General features: G+C 42.6%; 1 protein-coding gene across 1 annotated transcript; it reads right to left on the reverse strand.

Annotated features, from left to right (window-relative positions):
• Nucleotides 1–2,482: 2,482 nt before the first annotated feature.
• SLC16A9 (solute carrier family 16, member 9) lies at nucleotides 2,483–14,913 on the reverse strand. The gene is made up of 5 exons (XM_010154451.1): nucleotides 14,718–14,913; nucleotides 6,445–6,588; nucleotides 5,644–5,739; nucleotides 3,120–4,028; nucleotides 2,483–2,819 (listed from the first exon to the last, which is right to left on the reverse strand). The coding sequence occupies exons 1-5, from the start codon at nucleotides 14,911–14,913 to the stop codon at nucleotides 2,641–2,643; spliced, it is 1,524 nt and encodes a 507-aa protein (XP_010152753.1). The 3' UTR covers nucleotides 2,483–2,640.
• Between the last annotated feature and the right edge of the window lie 3,477 nt (nucleotides 14,914–18,390).

Genomic DNA, 18,390 nt, shown 5'->3' on the forward strand with positions numbered 1-18,390 from the left:
GGCACAGATAATCACATTGTACCTCTCCTGCCACCTTTGAAAAAACACTGGAATCCATGGGCTGATTTGAATGAAACATGCCAGACAGAAGGAGGAAAGGCTCTTGGAAAATAGTCAAGTCACAGCATTTCTGGAAACCTCTTTTTGGAAAGGAACCCTGCAAAACTACAGGAGTAAAAAGCCAAACTGAAATATTAAATCTTAGGTCTCGTTTATCAATTAAAGTCAAGATTAGTAGTCACAGTGCCTAACTAACTGGCTAGGAGTCCTAACGCATCTTGGCTGCAGTGGCAATAGGAAATTCTTGAACAGCCAGGGCTCTTCCCTCACGGATGGGTAGGGTTATGTCAGGAAACTCTCACAGATCACAAGACATATTTCCAAACATATCAGGCTGCCTGAAAGCAGACCCCATTTCCATTGCAAAAGTGTGCTACATATTGCCCAATATGTAATTACTGGGCAATAATAATAATAAGCTTAATTGCAGCTGAATTTTTTCAAACAGGCATCAGTTTCATCTTCGAAGCATTCAGAATGTATTGTTGTCAGGGAGAGATTTTAAAAGATGTTAATCTGGTGGCACACAAACCCTGAATATATCCAGCCTATGACTGCAGTTTCTTTAAGATGTGCAAAACATGGTGCTACTTCTACATGCATACGGTGAAACCTGACCACAGCGGCCATACAGCACATAAAACGGGTGCAAACCCACATCAGATACCCAGGCCTCCCATCTGAAACTGGAGTTGCATTTAGCCCTATATTGAACACTTAGGGGTTTTTTTTCCCCACATGCACTGAAAAAGCTGTCCAGGATAAAAACCCACACGGTAGTTACACCCAGTGGACAAATGGAGGAAAAAATAGATAGAAACTAACTGCATCTTTGGTTTTGTCAAATACAAACAGAAATGAATCCCAGAAAGTCAGCAAAAACTCTCGGAAGCCAAGCTGGATTTTCCTACCTTGGACCAGAAGAGGGAACATGACTTGCACTTATGTCTGCCTCACTCAGAGGTTACACCGCTCTTGCTTAATGAGGTGTGCAAGCACAGTAACTGTGCATAGCACTCTGACAATAAAGGTTGCTCATTATATGCCTGTTTTTTCTCTTAAGGATTATTTATGAGCCAGAATCACAGCAGATGTTTGAGGTACATGGTTCTACTGACAACTACTTGGGCACTTGCAGGCAGCCACACAGGATGTAGCTCAGGACGAAGAACTGCCTCACCCAAGGCTTCCCAACGTGCTCCACCAAACTTCAAACCTACCACAAGAAGCCAAAAGCACACAGCATGTGCCACAGATGGACAGGAGATGTCTGTAACTACTACACAACAGCAACCGGACACATCTTCGGTGTGGGAGCAGCTACAAAAGCAAATGGTATTGCACAGGGTAGCACGGAGCTGACCGAGCCATCCTGCCTTCGCTGCAACACCTGCCTGGCTCAGGGAACACTTCAGCCTCACCCAGCATTCCCCCCAGTCACGCCAACCTCGGCTTAAACAACAGCGAAAAGCCAACAGCAGCCTCACCAGCGCCGAGTACAGGGGGATGATCCCTTCCCTAGCCCTGCTGGCCATGCTACTTCTGGTACAGGCCAGGATACCGCTGGCCGTCTTGGCCACCTGGGCACACGGCTGGCTCATGTTGAGCCAGCTGTCAACCAATAAATCTCAGGTCTGTTTCTGCCAGGCAGCTTTCCCAGCACCTTGTTGAAAGTTCTACTACTAGGCTCTTTGCAGCAGGTTCAACCTACTAAACTGTACTTGAGCAAAAAGAGATGCCCCCAGTACTGCCAGACTGCGCGTGACTTGCTTAGAAACAGTCACCCATGGACTTCTGCGAGCACATCTCCATCTCCGAGCTAAAGATTATGAACTCGCATAACCAAGTCAGCATTGCTTTTCATGGTTTCAACAATCATATTTATTCCTTGGTTTAAAAGGTTTTGGTTCAACAGTTTTATAAACAGACTTCACAAAATGTGCAATATTTATAAACGTAATTCTCAGTTACAGTGGTAGTAAGAAACTTTACTTTCATCATAAAGTTCACTTCAGTTACGCAACACACGGTTGGTTTTGTTCCCCCTCGTTTCCCTCCCCCAGTTGGCACTTCATTGTAAATTGGAGAAATTTGAAAAGACAGAAAGTTACTCTAAGCATGATGTTTTAAGCACCTTGCCACGGTATTACATTCCAATAAGGCAAATTGCTCTTCTGCAAAGTCAGGATTGTGCAACCCGGAGACCTATAAAAGGCGACAGAAATGCCAGCCTTCTCCTGTAAGGAACAGGCCTCCATTTTTGCTTCAAAGTGTTCACCCCTCTGCACCACCCCCCTTAAAAATCCCCAAAAGTACAGCTGGTAATACAGCAGAATATACCCCTTAGAGGGTGAAAGGACACGACAGCAGACGAAGGCTGAAAACACAGGGCATAGTAGACAAAATAAGACTGTTCTTAAAAATACAATAAAAAGGAAATAAGAAGAAACTGAACAAGCAGCGACAATGGAATTTTTCTAGTGGAAGAGGATTTTGGGGCTTCATAAATAAGTGGAAAATTACTAAAATACTTTGCTATGTAATATAAAAAAAAAGCACAAAGTGTTTTCCAGTTGTCACCTAAGCGCTAGATGCAACTTTGTAGGAGTAAGTATTTGGAGGCAGCTTTGAGCTCTGGTCGGTACAGGCATTCCAGCAGGGTAACGCCGCCAACAGCAGGAGGAACCCACCCAGTAAGACACAAAACCCACTGAAATAGAATGCAGTGTCGTACTCCTGCGTCCAGTCATAAAACCAACCTGAGGGTGAAAATAAGAGAGAAACGCATCAGTGAGGAGTTCACAAAGTGCTGTGAGTTAGAGAAACGTCACGATAAAAACCCAACAACGAAAGGCCACGTCTAAACCACGGTTTGACCACTCGGCCAAAACCTGAACACAGTCAGCTTGGCCAGCTCAAGCAAAACAGGCTTTAATTTTTGTTGAAGATTTTGATTTCATCTTTGCATTGTTATTAGGACCAAGGAGAAATACAGGCATGCAAATTAATTCTGTCTGGTCCAGACAAGCGCACGTTCATTTTCGCTCCTCTGCCCTTACCTACGATCGGTGGTCCGAGGCTATTCCCGAGTCCAGCAAAGAACATCAGTATCCCATACGCGTGAGTCAGCTTCTCAATCCCCACAGTCTTTGTTGTTACATAAGGAAAAATTGACCAGTTCCCAGTCAGAAAACCCAAAAACCCAGAAAGCATCGCTAATGTAAGGTAACTTTTGGCAAACGGAATTGCAAACAAGGCCACTCCTGTCATTAGTAAGGTAGTTACATACAGATATAAAGTGTTAACCCACTTAAAATCCGCCAGTATTCCTAAGGTAAGCTTGCCAACAGCAGTCATAATGCCTATAATGGAAATAAGGGGCATATGGTAGTCATCCTCATTAATGTTTGCACTTCTTGCTACATCTTCCATGAGCAGAGATGGAGGAAATCCACCAATATCAAAGAGCAAGATGGTGACAAAGAGAGCTGAAAACACTTTGTTTTTAAAAAGCACCACTGTTTCCTCCCAGTAGTTCAAATAGAGCTGCCACTTCCTTTTGGCGAGTTGCTTGCAGAAGTTTGTACGTTCTACAACCTTCTGTTTGTAAGTGTCTCTCTCATTTACATTTATTGAGCTTAATACATTCTTATTTAAAACGCTATCCTGTTTGTAATCAGGCACATGGTTCGCACATTTTTCATCCACGTAGCCCTTTTCAAGGATGCTTATATTTTCTTCAAGAGTCTTTTCTTTTTCATGGTAAACAAAATATTGATCTGGGACTTTGTCTACACACGTCTTTTCTGGTGGAGGGGAATCAGATGACTCCAGTGGTCTCATCAGGCTGCCACACGCTAATATATTTAGAGACAGAGCACCAACTATTAGCAGACAGCCATCCAGTCCATACAGATCAATAAGCTCTTTTTGCAATGCTGCATATATAAAGAGTCCAACACTTGAGCCTATAAAAGGAAAATAAGATTAGTTTAATCTGAAGAACTGAGAACATTCTTCAACACTAACAAAATTCTACATTTCAGCAGCTACAAATATACTGTTATAGGAGTGGTCAGTCAGTTGTGCTCCTCTCTCCCCAGTCTAATGAACTGGTAAGTTATCATCCCTCTTGAAGTGATGATTTCTTTATTGAGCATGCACAAAATAAAAAGTCTTTCAACATATCTGAACAATTTATGATGATTAACACTAGCAGACACTTTAGAATCTAGTAGGATCACTACTTCAATATGATGAAAAACACCAAAGAACTGTTAAGCCATCCTTCTGCCCTGCAGTGACATACCTTCCAGGTAGCATTCTGAGTGAGCCCAGTTAGAATTTCACACACCACCATTTTCCCCTTTCTCCTCCTCACTGCCACCTTCCTCCTCTAAGACAGACACAGACCCGGGGCTTGCCAAGAGCCCTCCCAGAAACAGCCCTTGGTGGCTTGGCATTTAAAGAAGGGGGTGAGTTTATTCCAAAGGCCTTTCTGAAGCTCTGCAGGGCCAAACATGCCTTTGAGAAATTTGGCTATTCAGAAAAAAAAACACTGAAGAGTAAGCAACTGCTGTGAACTCAAGCATTTTATGCAATCCCACAAATTTAAAAAAGCTCTCGGTAGAAGTGAGCATAGATTCATTATAATGTCCACTCCCACATACAGAGTATTGGTTTTTCAACTCATTTTAAAGACAAACTTTAAATTAAAGTGATTTGCTGAAGAGTGTCTCTATGTTACGTTAAAGTCATTTATATACTTCAGTGCTAAGCACAGGAAAAAATAATTATAAAATTCAGACTTATTTTCTCTTCCAGGTACTAAAATTAAGCAGGGCTCAGTAAGGCTTTAAGGCAAACTACTTGAAATCCCAACAAAAGCTGCTGAAAATTATTCCAAGGAACATTTCTGCAGAAGTTCCCCTTTACTCCACTGGTGTGGATTGGCATTAATCCCTCACCACACTGACTGTACTGACCAGGTCTCTCCTCACTAACAGCTGCTTGAGGGTTTTCCTTGTATTAGCAGACGTTTGTTTTTCCAGGATCCCTTTAACATATATGGACAAAAAGCTGGAATGAGCTTTTGGAAGACTTCAGAATTTAGTCTCCTTTTAGACTGCAAATGAAGAGAGTATTGAAAATGTAAACCCAGACTTCAACTACGCTTTTAAAGACACAGCAAATGCGAGGTTACAGTGATCCAGCATTTATATCTTGCATCTTCAATCTCTTTCTCACCCCTGATCTTGTGTAAGAAAGAAGAGGGAGAAGAGAGCTCTATGGGAAGTTTCTCCTCTTATTACCAGCAGCATACAGCCCAAGATACTCACGAGTCTGCTTTCATTTTAGTGAATACCCTTTTCTCATCTATATGGATAACCTATACCATACACCTGCAAGCGTAGTAGCTATTTGATCTGAAGCCTGATTTCACCTGTCCATTGCTACGGATGCTTTGCCTTAAACAGTACTTCAGGAAGTAACTGAGAAAAATATAATCTCCTGGGTTTTACTGCCAGGGTAATGGCAGCTGTATCAGAGTTGAAAAGTTAGACAGAATGACAAGAGTCTCACCTGTTGAAATCAGACCAAGTGCAAGGCCTCTACGTTTGTCAAAATACTGGCAAGTGATGGTAACGGTTGCAGTATACAAAAGGCCACATCCAAGCCCTTGAGAAAAAAAATTATAAATAAAGCAGGCAGTATACTCTGGGAAACAAATGCCTTTTTTGTTGTCCAGATAATACAGTAGGGTACCCTGGGCTGAGAGGTACGTTTTTACTCTGGTTCAGCACCAGCCACGCCACCCTCATTCTGCCACCCCCTTTTGGCCGCCTGCACTGTCCCACCTCCCTCTCCCCCAGCCACCACTGGCTGCAGAACCTGCGTGCAGCAGCCTGGGTTTGAGGAGTTCACCAGCGTGGGTTCTGTGCTGCATGGAAGGGAGGCTGACCTAGCTTCCAGTCCAGCGGCTGCCCCCGAGAACAGCAGAGCTGTGGCGGGCTCAGTGGCTGCCTGGCCTGTGCCCAAGCCAGCACCTGCTGGGTCCACAGCCAGCGAGGTGCCCGGGCTCCTGGCACAGGCCATTTGACAATGAATGTTTAGGTAAAACCTCAGCTTCTCCAACTCTAACAATCACGTCAACAGAGACAAACTGTCTTCAAACCCTGGTGAACATATGCATTGCCTTCATCTTGCACTACATGGTAACAGCCTGCCTGTGCAACAGCCCTCCCTGCCTCAAAGTAAAGTATTCTTTGATAAATCAAGTCCCAGTCTACTGCTGCCTCTGTCAGCCACTCTCCCACTTCAGATTCAGAAACCAAGCCTCAAAAATAATAAAGATTAAGTCTTATATGAAGAGATGTTTCTTACCAACAACAATCCCATAAGAAATATACAGAAAGTATATGTTAGGTGCAAAACTGCTCATCATGAGGCCCCCGGCCACCATAAAGCCACTGAAGATTGTTACTGGTCTTGCTCCAAAAGATGATACACATATACTGCAGACAGGACCTAGAAAAAAGACAGGAAAAACATTCCTAGTAAATACCAGCACCAGGAAGAACTTCTAAAAAAATCTCAGATTATGGAAGCGTTTCTTACAATAATTATTTAAATGCATAACATTGAACAGCAATTCAGAGTACTCATTTTTACAAGGTTCTTTAAAAGAGTTGGCTATAAAAACATACAAGATCAGGCTTGCAAGGTTTTTGCTCAAGGAGAAACTGACATCAAGACCATGAAATCACACCAGGGTTGGGAGAGAGTGAGCAAAACATCCTTTAAACACAGGACACATACATGCTAGACTGTACCACTGTCACTACACACCTAAGGACTTGTACAAAAGGTCTGAGAAGAATCTTCCTCAGGTACCAAAACAAGTTAGACCACCAGCCAGGCTTTAACCAAGCAGGGATTTTTTGACAAAGCCCAAAAGCTGTGTTTCAGAAGAGACAGCGTCTGTATTCGTCTTGACATAAGATAAGATTTATAAAACTGAAATGGAAAACAGTAATTTCTGATCAGAATCATGGTAAGAATGCCACCTGGTGCTTACAGAGAGGAAATATGTGCTCATATAACAGATAAAACCAAACCCTACTCTTCCATATTTAATTCCATAGAAAATCAGGGGCTAGTCAGCATTTTACCAAACAACCTTCCCTCGGTTTCTACTGCAAAACTACGGAAAACACAAGGCATTTACTGATAAAGTCCAGAGCAACGTTCATGAAGTTCGGAAGAGGATTCTCCCCTTCTCTACCTCCCCCAGTATTTCTTGGTTGGTTAGTTCTACAAAACAAGAACAAAGTGCAGGCAACACTCGTACTCTGCCTCTCCTCAGCCAGTTCCCCTCGGAGAAGCTGCAGAACAAGCGCTCATTTTCAGTTGTGTGACCTGGAATACACCTTTCAGCCTGAAGTAGCGTGCAAGCCTGGTGCCCTGCATAAATAAGCAACCAGCAAGGGACTTGGCTTGCAAAAAAAGACAGTCTCTCATCGCCAACCCTGCAGTTCCAAACATTCACACACAGACATGCATCACCCCCGAGACCCTAAGCTCAGCCGCTCGGAGATAAGAAGTTCAGAGACACAGGTGAATGACATTATTTGCACACCAGCCAAACCACCACAGCCCCTCACCACCTTTGTACCTCCTCTGCAGCACTACAAAGACGTTCCGCGGTTGATACAATCTGCAAATGCGCTAGCTATGGAGCCTGCTGTTTGTTAAGGGTGGTCCTTCCTGACTCCCGCACAACCGAGATTCCCAGCAGGCGGGAGGTGAGCCCACAGGGGTGATCCGAGGTGAACGACGGTTGGAGCTGAGGAGGGTGCTTGCCTAGGTTTGCAGACAGGAGCTAGCAGCTGGGAATGCAGGCAAGGTTTTCCTGTGGTTACCGGCCACGGGACAAGCAGTTCTGGCAGGCAGGGTGCAGATTCGTTAGCAGGTGAAACGATCCTCAAAGGCAAGGCAGGTCAGAACTGCTGCCCTATGTCAGAGCTATCTGCCTAGGGAACGTAAAGGGAAACGAGTCTGGATTGGGGCTTATCCAGGAAAAGAGTCAAAAGAAGACGAGAAAAATCTTCTGAGGAAGTGGGGTGTATTTGGATTTTGGAAACGATGAAAAAGGAAGATGTAAGCACTCGTTGCTTCTCAAGAGTCAGCACGCTGTGGCAATGAAAGCAGGCCAGAATAACTTGGGCAGAGCAACTTGTCGAGAACAAAAGCTGAGAGTGTTAGATCGTTGCTGATTCTTAGAATTAACCACTAGAACTGGCAAATTAAGATTGGTATGTTTCCTAAAACCACGGGATTTAAAAATAAACAAAGGATTGAATCTGTATTACATAAAAAATTCTTCTACACGAAAAGAACATTAGGTAGTGCTAACATAATTCAATTAAGCAGAGGAATTTGCACTCTTTCTTTTCTTTATTTCTCACCCACTACCTTGCTAAAACAAACAGTATTTCCCTTCCACCTGCTCTCTTATTTTGACAGAGCTGCCTTCAGAGGTGTCTGTCCAGCCTGGGCTGGTGGTACTGGTAAAGACGGCACTGCTTGCTACTAGAGGATCTGAGGTGAAGCTGGACCCTCTGACCCCGAGCCAGAACACGTGAGACAGAGCTGAGGAATATGTCTTCATAATCTGACAAGGACACTCTCCCTTGGAACACCATCAAAAGCATCTGTGACAGGGTCCAAGGAGATGCTCTTCCAGCTTCTCCCACTTAGAAAAATAATCCCAAAGGAGAACAGAAAGTACAAAGAGATCTTTTTGCTCTGACATGGAAAACAACCTGCACAAAGCCGAAGGACCTACTCCAATAAGTTCAGTATTAATGTGTCATCTCACACAGCAGGAGATCTGGCAGCTCAGCAGTGACCCTGTTTATAAGAAGGGGTGCCAGTATAAGTATTAAAATAGTTATTATAGATCTTCAGGATGGGAAGAAAACCGGCTCCATCTTCCCTTTCACACCAGGCCCTATTTTCACACTCCTCTCATCGTACTGCTAGAAAAATGTCACAGAAGAAACCCCCCATGAGAGCCAGCATCTTTGTTCTTTTCCCTGCCTCCTCACATTGCTTCTCTTTCTCCGTTTCCCAAAGAGCTGGCATTTTTTTCCCCACCACGCACAGTACCTTTGGTTATTACCATGGTATTTGCACAGGAGTTCACTGTACACAAACATGTTATTCTCCACAAGTAATTCAAGCACAATGGGTTCAAGGCAGTTAATTCTGGTCAAACATCCAACTTTCCCACAGTGGGACTGAGACCTGCCCTGTGAACTCCTGCCCTGTGGATTTCATTCAAAGCGGACACTGAAGAATGCGAGAGTCTACGTTCAGCCGCACAGGGAACAGCTCTTCTGTGTAAGGCAGTGTAAGGGTTTTCATTTTTTGACTCTCTTTCAGAACAATCCTTCCACTGATAATGTACATCTCACCGTAACATGAACAACAAAAACAAAATCCTGGTGGCAATCCTCAATAGTAAACATGGAAAACAGCTTTTAAGGCAGCATTTCGTTCAGTTTGCCAAGCAACTCCAGGGGTTAGCACTGGTATTAGAGTAATATTTGAAAACATTGATAAATATTAACCTCTTTTACAAATAAAATCCCTGTGGCTTTTTTTGTTTCCAAATGATGTACCTTAAAACTAGGCCAAACTCCATCTAAAAAAAATATCAGCCCATTCCATGAGAACGACAGCTAATTCTAGGAAGAAAACTGTATTGTTCTGAAGGACTCAGAAGGCAGCACAGGGACAGCCACTGCTCTTCTGCACACAACCTGTCAGGGCTTGGCAGCCAGTGATAAAACAGTTGATCCGTCAAGAGGATCCCTAGACAAAATGGGAAGAAGCAGCAGAAAGAAGATGGGCTCTCAGTAGATCTCCATGCAGAGAGTCCAGGGGAGGAACTCCTACAAGGAATCATCTGTACATTGATACTTTCATTAAGGTTTTTTTTGAATAAAAGACTTCACCCTCAGCGAGACCTGGATGCGACAGTGAGGCCTTCCCAAGGTGTGAAAACAAGCCATCTGCTGCTCACAGGAACTTTATAACTACCACAATCATCCGTCCTCCTGACAGGTACAAAGTTGCTTTGTTTAACGGACGTCAAGAACTAGCACTCTCTTCCATGCGTGAAGAGAAACATTCTGCAGACTAGCATTCACTTCCTCCACTCGCTCTTCTAGAGGGTCATCCCTCCTTCACCTCACAGACCCACGAAGTCTTTTGCTAAACAAACAATACTGGACAACTGAGCTCTTTTTCTTATCGCCTGCATTAATCTGACCCACCCTCCTTGTTGGTATCCGTCTGAGCCTGTTGAAACCCTGGAGTAGAAGCAAACCCATGGGCTGCATGTAAAACCCACTGCACAGAGCACAAGAACATTTTTTGCATAATAAATGAATTGCTAAAACCAGGGCATAATAAGTTATTATATTCTCCAAGTGTTTGCGCTTCGGATAAGAAGATAGATCAGAACATGCCCTTTTGCACTGGACAGCAACCCACTCCCCGCTGACTGAAAAGACTGCTCCTTTCTGATAAAGTTGTTAAACGAGCTGGGCTCCTCTTCGGAGGAATCTTTGGGACACCCCCTCCCCTCCCCACAACCCATGTACACCTTCCATAGTTTACAGTGAGGGACATCCATGTGCAAGGCTTTCGTCCAAAAATATGTAGTTGCTGCAGAAGGTTTGGGTTTTGTGTTTTGGTTTTTTTTTTTACAGTTGGAAAAATATTGCTTGAAAACACAAAATGAAGCTTTTGAAACATTTAACACAATGCCTCAGAGCAGCAGAAATACCCCATTAATTTAAGACATGCCTTTCAAGGAAGAATCTTCCTTTTGTTCTTTCTCCATTAATAAAGGGGAGTGGGAATGGGAGACATTTTGCTGGTGTCTCCTGCCATGCCAAATACTGTGAAGTCAACTGTTACTACAAACAGCTGTGGTGCCAATTACAGACGCCAAGGTCTTTGTTTTGCTTTTAACAAGTGTAACATGGATCAAATTTAATTTCAGGCTTGAAATGGATGTAAAATTAAGAACACTTGGTGTAGGAAAAACCCACAATCTTCAACAACATAATAAATATCCTCCTCTAGTCTGTTCTAGTAAGGGGAACATGCTAAGCTCTTCCAATTTCTTCCTACGCAACAAGCCCTACATCATCCGTGGAGCCACGTGCCTCATCTACTATAGCCTGACCAGCGTTAGGTCACCTGTGCTTGCAGAGTAGGTATCACCGCTGCCTTGTACAGTAACACTGACGCTTTGCTTTCACTGCTTTAGGCACATTTCTGCCAAAACACTGTAAGGTCGCACCACAGAAAGTTATAACTCAAGTCACCTTGCAAGGAAGAGATCAGCCAGGTCCCTGTCCCATTCCCTTTTCCAGCTGATGAGCTGAACAGGCCAGCTCCAGGCTGGACATTGGCCTTAGTGACACTGTCTGTGCTGTGAGCAAGCGGACAGAAATCGAACACCAGGCAGCCAGGAAGCTCATCTCAATAAACAAGGTGCTGTACTGGGTTTCTATGTCTCTGAGTCTAAGTTTAGCCCTCGCACAAGTCCGAAGTAAACACTGCAGAAAGGATACTGACACAGCACACGTGAAAGGACTCGTCAGCATCAGCTACTTCAAAAAATGTTTTAAGACTACATGTACAGAGGGAAGGGAGAAGACACACAGAACCTTTTTCTGTGCCAGCTGGCATAGGTGTAAGGACATTTTCTTCTTTTTGGTGAAATTACAGTCCTAATATAGCTAAGTCACTGGTCCTACCTTCCACTCTTAAACAAGCTAGCTAACGTGATTTCCAGTGCCATCAATGAGAAAAGTCTTCCTTAAGAAAACAAACACTAACTCATTGCCTGTATGTAGCTGCAAACCTACCATTACTGCCATTCTTGGTCCAGTCTGGCATCTACAGCTTCAGAAAGGTGATGTTAAGTTAGAAGGGGCTCACATAAGAGTCTTAATGGCTCTCCAGAAGTGCCTTAATTAAAAGAGTGGAAGGGTCTTGTATCAATGGCAAAAAGACTGTATCAAGGTAAAGGCTTAAAAGAAAATGTAGAAGTAATTGGATTGCAGTCTCTAGAGACTGACCATGCGAACTCAGGGGCACTTGAAAATATACCACTTAAAGATAACATTATTCATGAGCTGAAAAATAAAACTAAGCATACTTTTAAAGGAGGGAATCAGTGACTGAGAAAAGTCATAAGTGATGGGGAAGACACTAAATCAAACATGGCCTAAGTCCAAGAATTTTCTGCACGCAACATGGATGGCTTTAAGAGTACTAATATTCAAAATATGTCTTTTGATAACTAGATCAGAGACTGGAAACCAAAATAAAGGAGGAGAAAGGAAAGAACAACAAATACTAGAACCACCTTGTTAAGAACAGTAGAAGGCAAGGAGACTACCAAAAGGCTCCGGGGTAAAACTGTCCTGTTATTAGCATTCACACATGGAATATTGCTACGGAAATCACCTTGCTTGAAGAGATTGTTGAGTTATTAAGTTACAGATAGTATCTCTTCCCATACATGAAAATAGGCTAATTTAGAAAAATTCCATTAGCCTGGTCATCGTCTTAACAGAGACTACAACACACAATGGTCCCATCTGGCCTATAACACTGGAACCTGCAATAGCAGAAATAAGAACAGAAGCACATTCTCTTTTCCCATATTCATGAAAAGGGCCCAACTTTGCAAAGTGTTATTTCAATGGTTTTACACTGAAAAAAACATCTGTTCTTTACACTAGAGACCAGGTCTGAAAAAGGTCTCCTATGAGAACTGCATGAAAAATTGTAACTTGTCAAGAACATTCTGGTTTTAGTTAGATGTTATGATACTTAGAGTGTCCCTTCAATTAATTTAAGTAGAATTACCATTAAGGTCAGTATCCAGCTTTGAAAGACAGTGGGATCTTCCCTTTCAGGTAAAGCAGAGGACATCTATTTGCTTTCAGTCAACTTTGATAACATTAATGCAATTACCTTGCCATCAATGTACCTTGATGGCATTAAAAATAGGAATGATTATTAAGCTTCCAAATCCCAAACTGAAAAAATAAAAGTAGACTGACCATGTTCCTCATAACCTGTCAAGATTTCAAGTAATTTAATTATTCCATACCAAAACCAATTACTATAGTAGCTTTTATTTGTATTATTCAGTCACAGAAGTTTCTATTTGCTATAAAGCACGCTACTGACAATTACGAGCAGCAGCAAGACAGAGGGCACCAAATCTGGAAACTAGCATGTTGTTGACATGAGAAAAGGGGCTGAGGCTCTTGTCCAAGGAGCAAGCCAGAGACTTCTGGTCTCCAGGGAGAGGGTTTTTCGTCACCCCTTCTCTTGCAATCACCTCCTGCCTAGTTTTTCTTCAGAAACTATCTTGTTTATCCTTCTTTTCTGCCACTTCCTTCTCTCACTCAAGTTCATTTGGGTCTTGACCTGTCAACAATAGGCGTTAATGCCCTTAAAACAGGAAATAAAAAACACGTATGATGGAAGAGCAGCCTTTGCCCACTTACACCCTGGGACTGAATATAGTCGTCTTGTGGTTAATGACCCACCTGCCTTTGCCCATTTCTGTTCTGCCCAGTGGTATAAAACCCTAACATGAGTGTGACACTGGTATTTGGCCAGCTATACGAAGCAGAGGTCTTCATTCGGGTCTCTATCGCTATTTGAACTTCAACTTTCTTTTAAGGAGAGATTTCCCCAGAATCCTGCACTGCATTTTGTCCATTAAGCTACATAATTGGTTTTGCCTGTAGCAATTGCTCTGCTGACAGGCAATTTTTTCCAGATTCAGCAAAAAGATAATGGTTCCCATGGTGAATCTTCAAAAAGCAGAAGCTAGTGATAAAACCCACTACAACACCCGTGCTCAGTATTAAAAGAGGAACATCAAAATGGACCTGTGGACTTTCAAAGTGGTGGTTTATTTCCCTAAAACCCTGCTGTTACTCTCCAAGGGACAATGTCTTACTAAAGAAAAGCTTACAGTAAAGTTGTTTTTATTTAATGCCACTGCTATCCACAACTTTCCAGGCTTCAAAGGGAATTTTCTTCCTCAAACAAACAGTGGAAAAGAGCCTTCACCGATGGTAACTGGTGGCTTCACTGAGCTGAAAAATGAGTTAACTCGTTTATTAACTGACCTTTTTATTTTTTCTTAAAGCACTTAAACCATTTCAGACTAACAGTTTACTCTGATTTTAAAGATAGCAATGCAAACATCAGTCTTCAAGCCTCATTAAAAAAAAAATTAAAATCCCATCAACAAAATTACCATTCCATTTCCCAGAGTTTGTTTTTTCTAGTTTATTCAAATACAACAATTCTGAATTATCTAAGAGTAATATTTTTATTGCTCTTTTACCATTACATTGTTCTGGTTTATGTATAGTGGAACTACAAATGTGATCCTCTTACTCATCTTGACCTAAAACAGAAATGCAGCATCCTCATTCTATCATTTCAGCCATCTTCAGTATAATCCCAAAAGCACACACAGATGAAAGCATCTATTAGAAAGAAATGTTTTGATTTAAGATAGATACTGCTACACTTACTGGCAAGCAATCCGATTCCATTTGCTAGTGATCCAACCCAAGCAGTCTTGCCTTTCCCTTCTCCAAAAGCATCCAGCCATTCTAAATACAAGACTCCCACCGCCAGCGGTGATCCGTAACACAAGAATTGAGTAAAGAAGGAAACAACAACGATCACCCAGCCCCAGCCACCATCTGGTGGTTTCTGAAATACCATCTTGTCTGATGAGGGCAGATGTACGGGCAGAACCTGTGTAAAGAAAAAACCAAAAGAGAACAGAGCATTAGAACTGTGACTGATCTAGGTTTGCCAACGCAAGTGAGCTGTTCAGACAAGTGCACGTTCAAACAGAGGCTTATTTCAACCATCCTTCAAGAAACACACGCAGCAGAGCATACAGGCAGTAAAAATTAGTAACCACGTGGTACTTCTGCCGCTTCTGCATAACACAGGAACAGCACACAAAGCATTATTGTCATACACACATCAGCACTGTATGACAGAAAAGGCAAACATTTCATTTTCTGAGTATTAAACAGTCTTTGTCAAGACCTCGGCCATTAATATCTGACAGAGTTCAATGAGAACGAGAGAACCACGTGGCCACCAGCTCAGACATCCTGAGTGAAGTGCTTGAAAAACATGCTAAGACATGACCATATTAAACACACACACACAAAATCTCCTATAAGCTGTTACAGTGTCTGGTCTCTGCACAGTTTGCGCCCACCACCCCTTCCCAAACTGGCACTCACTTCTCAGACTCCCAAAGTACAACCTTATTGCTTGGCACGGTGAGATCCATCACCTCCGCATCTATGGCATAGGAATAACTAGGCCATAACTCTGACTGTCCTCACACCTTCTCAAGACTAGTTTGGGAATGCAGGGACTCATGCCTTTAACATCTAGCAAAGAATTTAGAAGTTTCCAGCCTAAAGTGCTTTGGAGTTTGGATGACTCCTATGATACGGGAGTCCCTGTGCACACAGCCAACCTGACCTCCCTCTCTAGCAGGAGAAATCTGCCAAAGGGTTGATCAAAAAACCCTGGCTCTGTCACTAACCACACGTATGATTCTCAACAGTTTTATTCCCTGTAAGACAGAAACAGAGGATCTTACCCCATTTTCTTCGTGAAATACTCTCAAGGACCATCTTCACACTACAGCTTTTGCATTAAGGTTGCTGCAGTAACCGTTCTGCTCTGGGAGACCCCCAAGAGGCAAAGCAGAAAAATAAATACCTTCTTGACTTACAACCCAGAGGAGATGGAAAAAAATGACTGCTGCATGAAGGCAATGGTGTGAACAAGCAGACAACAACAGAGCTTCCATTCAAGCTCCCTGTACTCTTTGCTCGGGTAGTTCTTACGAATTTGCATGGAAAGCCTACATGAAAGCTACAGCATAAAGTCTTGAGGAATAGTTACTACAGAGATTGGAAAAGGCCAGTTCTAGTTTACAGACGCACTGAAATGTTACTTTGAGGGTACATACTTACAGATGATGACAAGAAAGTCCTTCAGCTTCCTACAAAGATACCCTCACGTGGCAACTCTACCTGCAGAAGAAAAGCAGCTTTTCAGCCAAAGTACCACTGCAACAGCGAACACAAAAACTGGTTCACACATGAACACATCAAAGTTCTTCTTTTTAGTATCTTTTCAGAGGAACTTCAGAAGTAATCAAGTTATCTCAGCAGAGAAACACTAACACCCCACCCCCCCACCCCTCAATTAATTAAAAGCTGACAGCAGCCTTGAGCTCCAAAATAACAAAAACATTGTCTGCTAATGTAAAACAAACTTTGATGTTCTAGGTCCTTTGGGAGTGATTTACGGTTTTAACATACTGGCAGTCCCTCAAGATACAGTGTGTAACATTTGTAGCTGGAAAAAGTTACATGTTTCAGCTATGAATGCAAGCTCTGATTTATTTCCTCAGCAGTCTGGTACCTGTGCCCTGACTGCATCCGATGCAAGGGGGACAGCTGGGAGAGACAGAAATCATACCATACCATAAGGTGTCAAAGTGTTGAAGAGCTGCTTGTAGGTACCTTCCTACAACAATAAGCTATGCACAAAAGAGGATCCGCATTTTTCTACACAAAATATTTAAACTACATGTATGCAGTCACTGAAAGGGCTAACATAGGCATCTTTCTGGGCATTAAGGATCACTTGGCTTGTTTTGTCCCCATCTGGAGCAAAAATGGTAGAAATAACAAACAGCTTCAAGAAAAGACACTTCCACCAAGACAAAGCAAGGAAGTCTACAGAAAACCACACAAATAATGGAAATAGACAGTGAATAATCTCAACTCATATTTGTTTAAAGAGTAATCTTTAGAAAGCAAACACATTTTGGCTGTTATATTGATTTTTCTTTTTTTTTTCTTTTTTTTTTTTTTTATCTGGACGCCCTAAAATCTGGCACAGAGGCAACTCTGAGTTCAGTTCTGCTATTCTAAACTCTGGATGGGGAGGAAGGGAGGGCAGGGCAGGAGAGGAAAAAAGGTTTTGTATTCTTAGGTCATGTAGCCTTTCCTAATAGGAAGACTAAACCCACTCTGGATCAGTGCCTCATCTGCTGCACGTCTGCACAGCTTTACTGACTTTAACCAACTGCTCCCAACTTATGACCTCCTACATCCCAATGCTTCTGCCTATTTTACAACACAAATTTCTTCTGCATCCTTTAGTTAAACAACAAGATTTTAGGTAGCAAAACCATCTCGGCTTTTGAAGCACTTCAAGCTGTTTACATTCTGCAATTGTAAAGCAAAAGTGAAAGCCACCGTCATTTTTTCCTCACTAGAAACAGACTTCAAAGTGAAAAAATATCTCCAAATCCCTGTTTGTTTTTAAGAGCCAACATGACCTGGCTTTCCCTTCCCTTTCTTGCAGGTTGCTCCTTCACTTCACATCGTTGTGTGCCTATTCCCTAAAATAAAGCATATTTTCTAACTGGAGACATGATGTCCTCCTAAAGAGAGCATGTGAGCTGAGAGCCCTGGGTGAGGAGACAAGAGCCCTCAGCTACAGTACATGGCTAAAGACACCCCAGTCAACCAAGCTGCTGCTGGAACTGTGGATACCAATACGCTTTTTAACGGTACATTATTTAATGCTTCCCTGAAAACAACGAGTTGTATAAAAGCTTAGTTAGCACGGATGAGAGCCGACAGTAGGAACTAAATCTTTGCTACCCCCAACACTGCCTGCACCAGCACCAAATCCGTGCATCGACTTGGGAGGGATCCGAAGCGTCTTTTACTATTTTCTGTCTGTGCAGAAGGAGGACACAGACTGTACAGATACACACAATCATAAAAAATAAAGAAGCAGAAACACATGTAGAAAAGAGCACTTAACAATTTTGTTTTCTCTTGGAACCAGTCGGGAAGACTTGTGTGATCCTGGAAATAGACAACCAACAATGGAGCTTAAGATTCAGGTGGGAACCATTCCACGAACCTTACAGTTCACAAAACCAAAGGATGTTGTTTCAGATTCCAGGAAACTTTGTCCCATCAAAAATACCGAAATGGAGAAGTGAAACACTAAGAATTAAACAGTAACTTGAAGTTTAGTCAGAAAAAGCTTTTCAGTGAGTTGTACTCGCTGCGAATAAGAATCAGAGGAAGAGTGCTGCTTGGTGAAAACCTTACCAACAACAAAAAGAAACTGTAG

This window comes from Eurypyga helias, unplaced genomic scaffold (assembly GCF_000690775.1).
Source record: "Eurypyga helias isolate BGI_N326 unplaced genomic scaffold, ASM69077v1 scaffold15026, whole genome shotgun sequence".
Taxonomy (NCBI): domain Eukaryota; kingdom Metazoa; phylum Chordata; class Aves; order Eurypygiformes; family Eurypygidae; genus Eurypyga; species Eurypyga helias.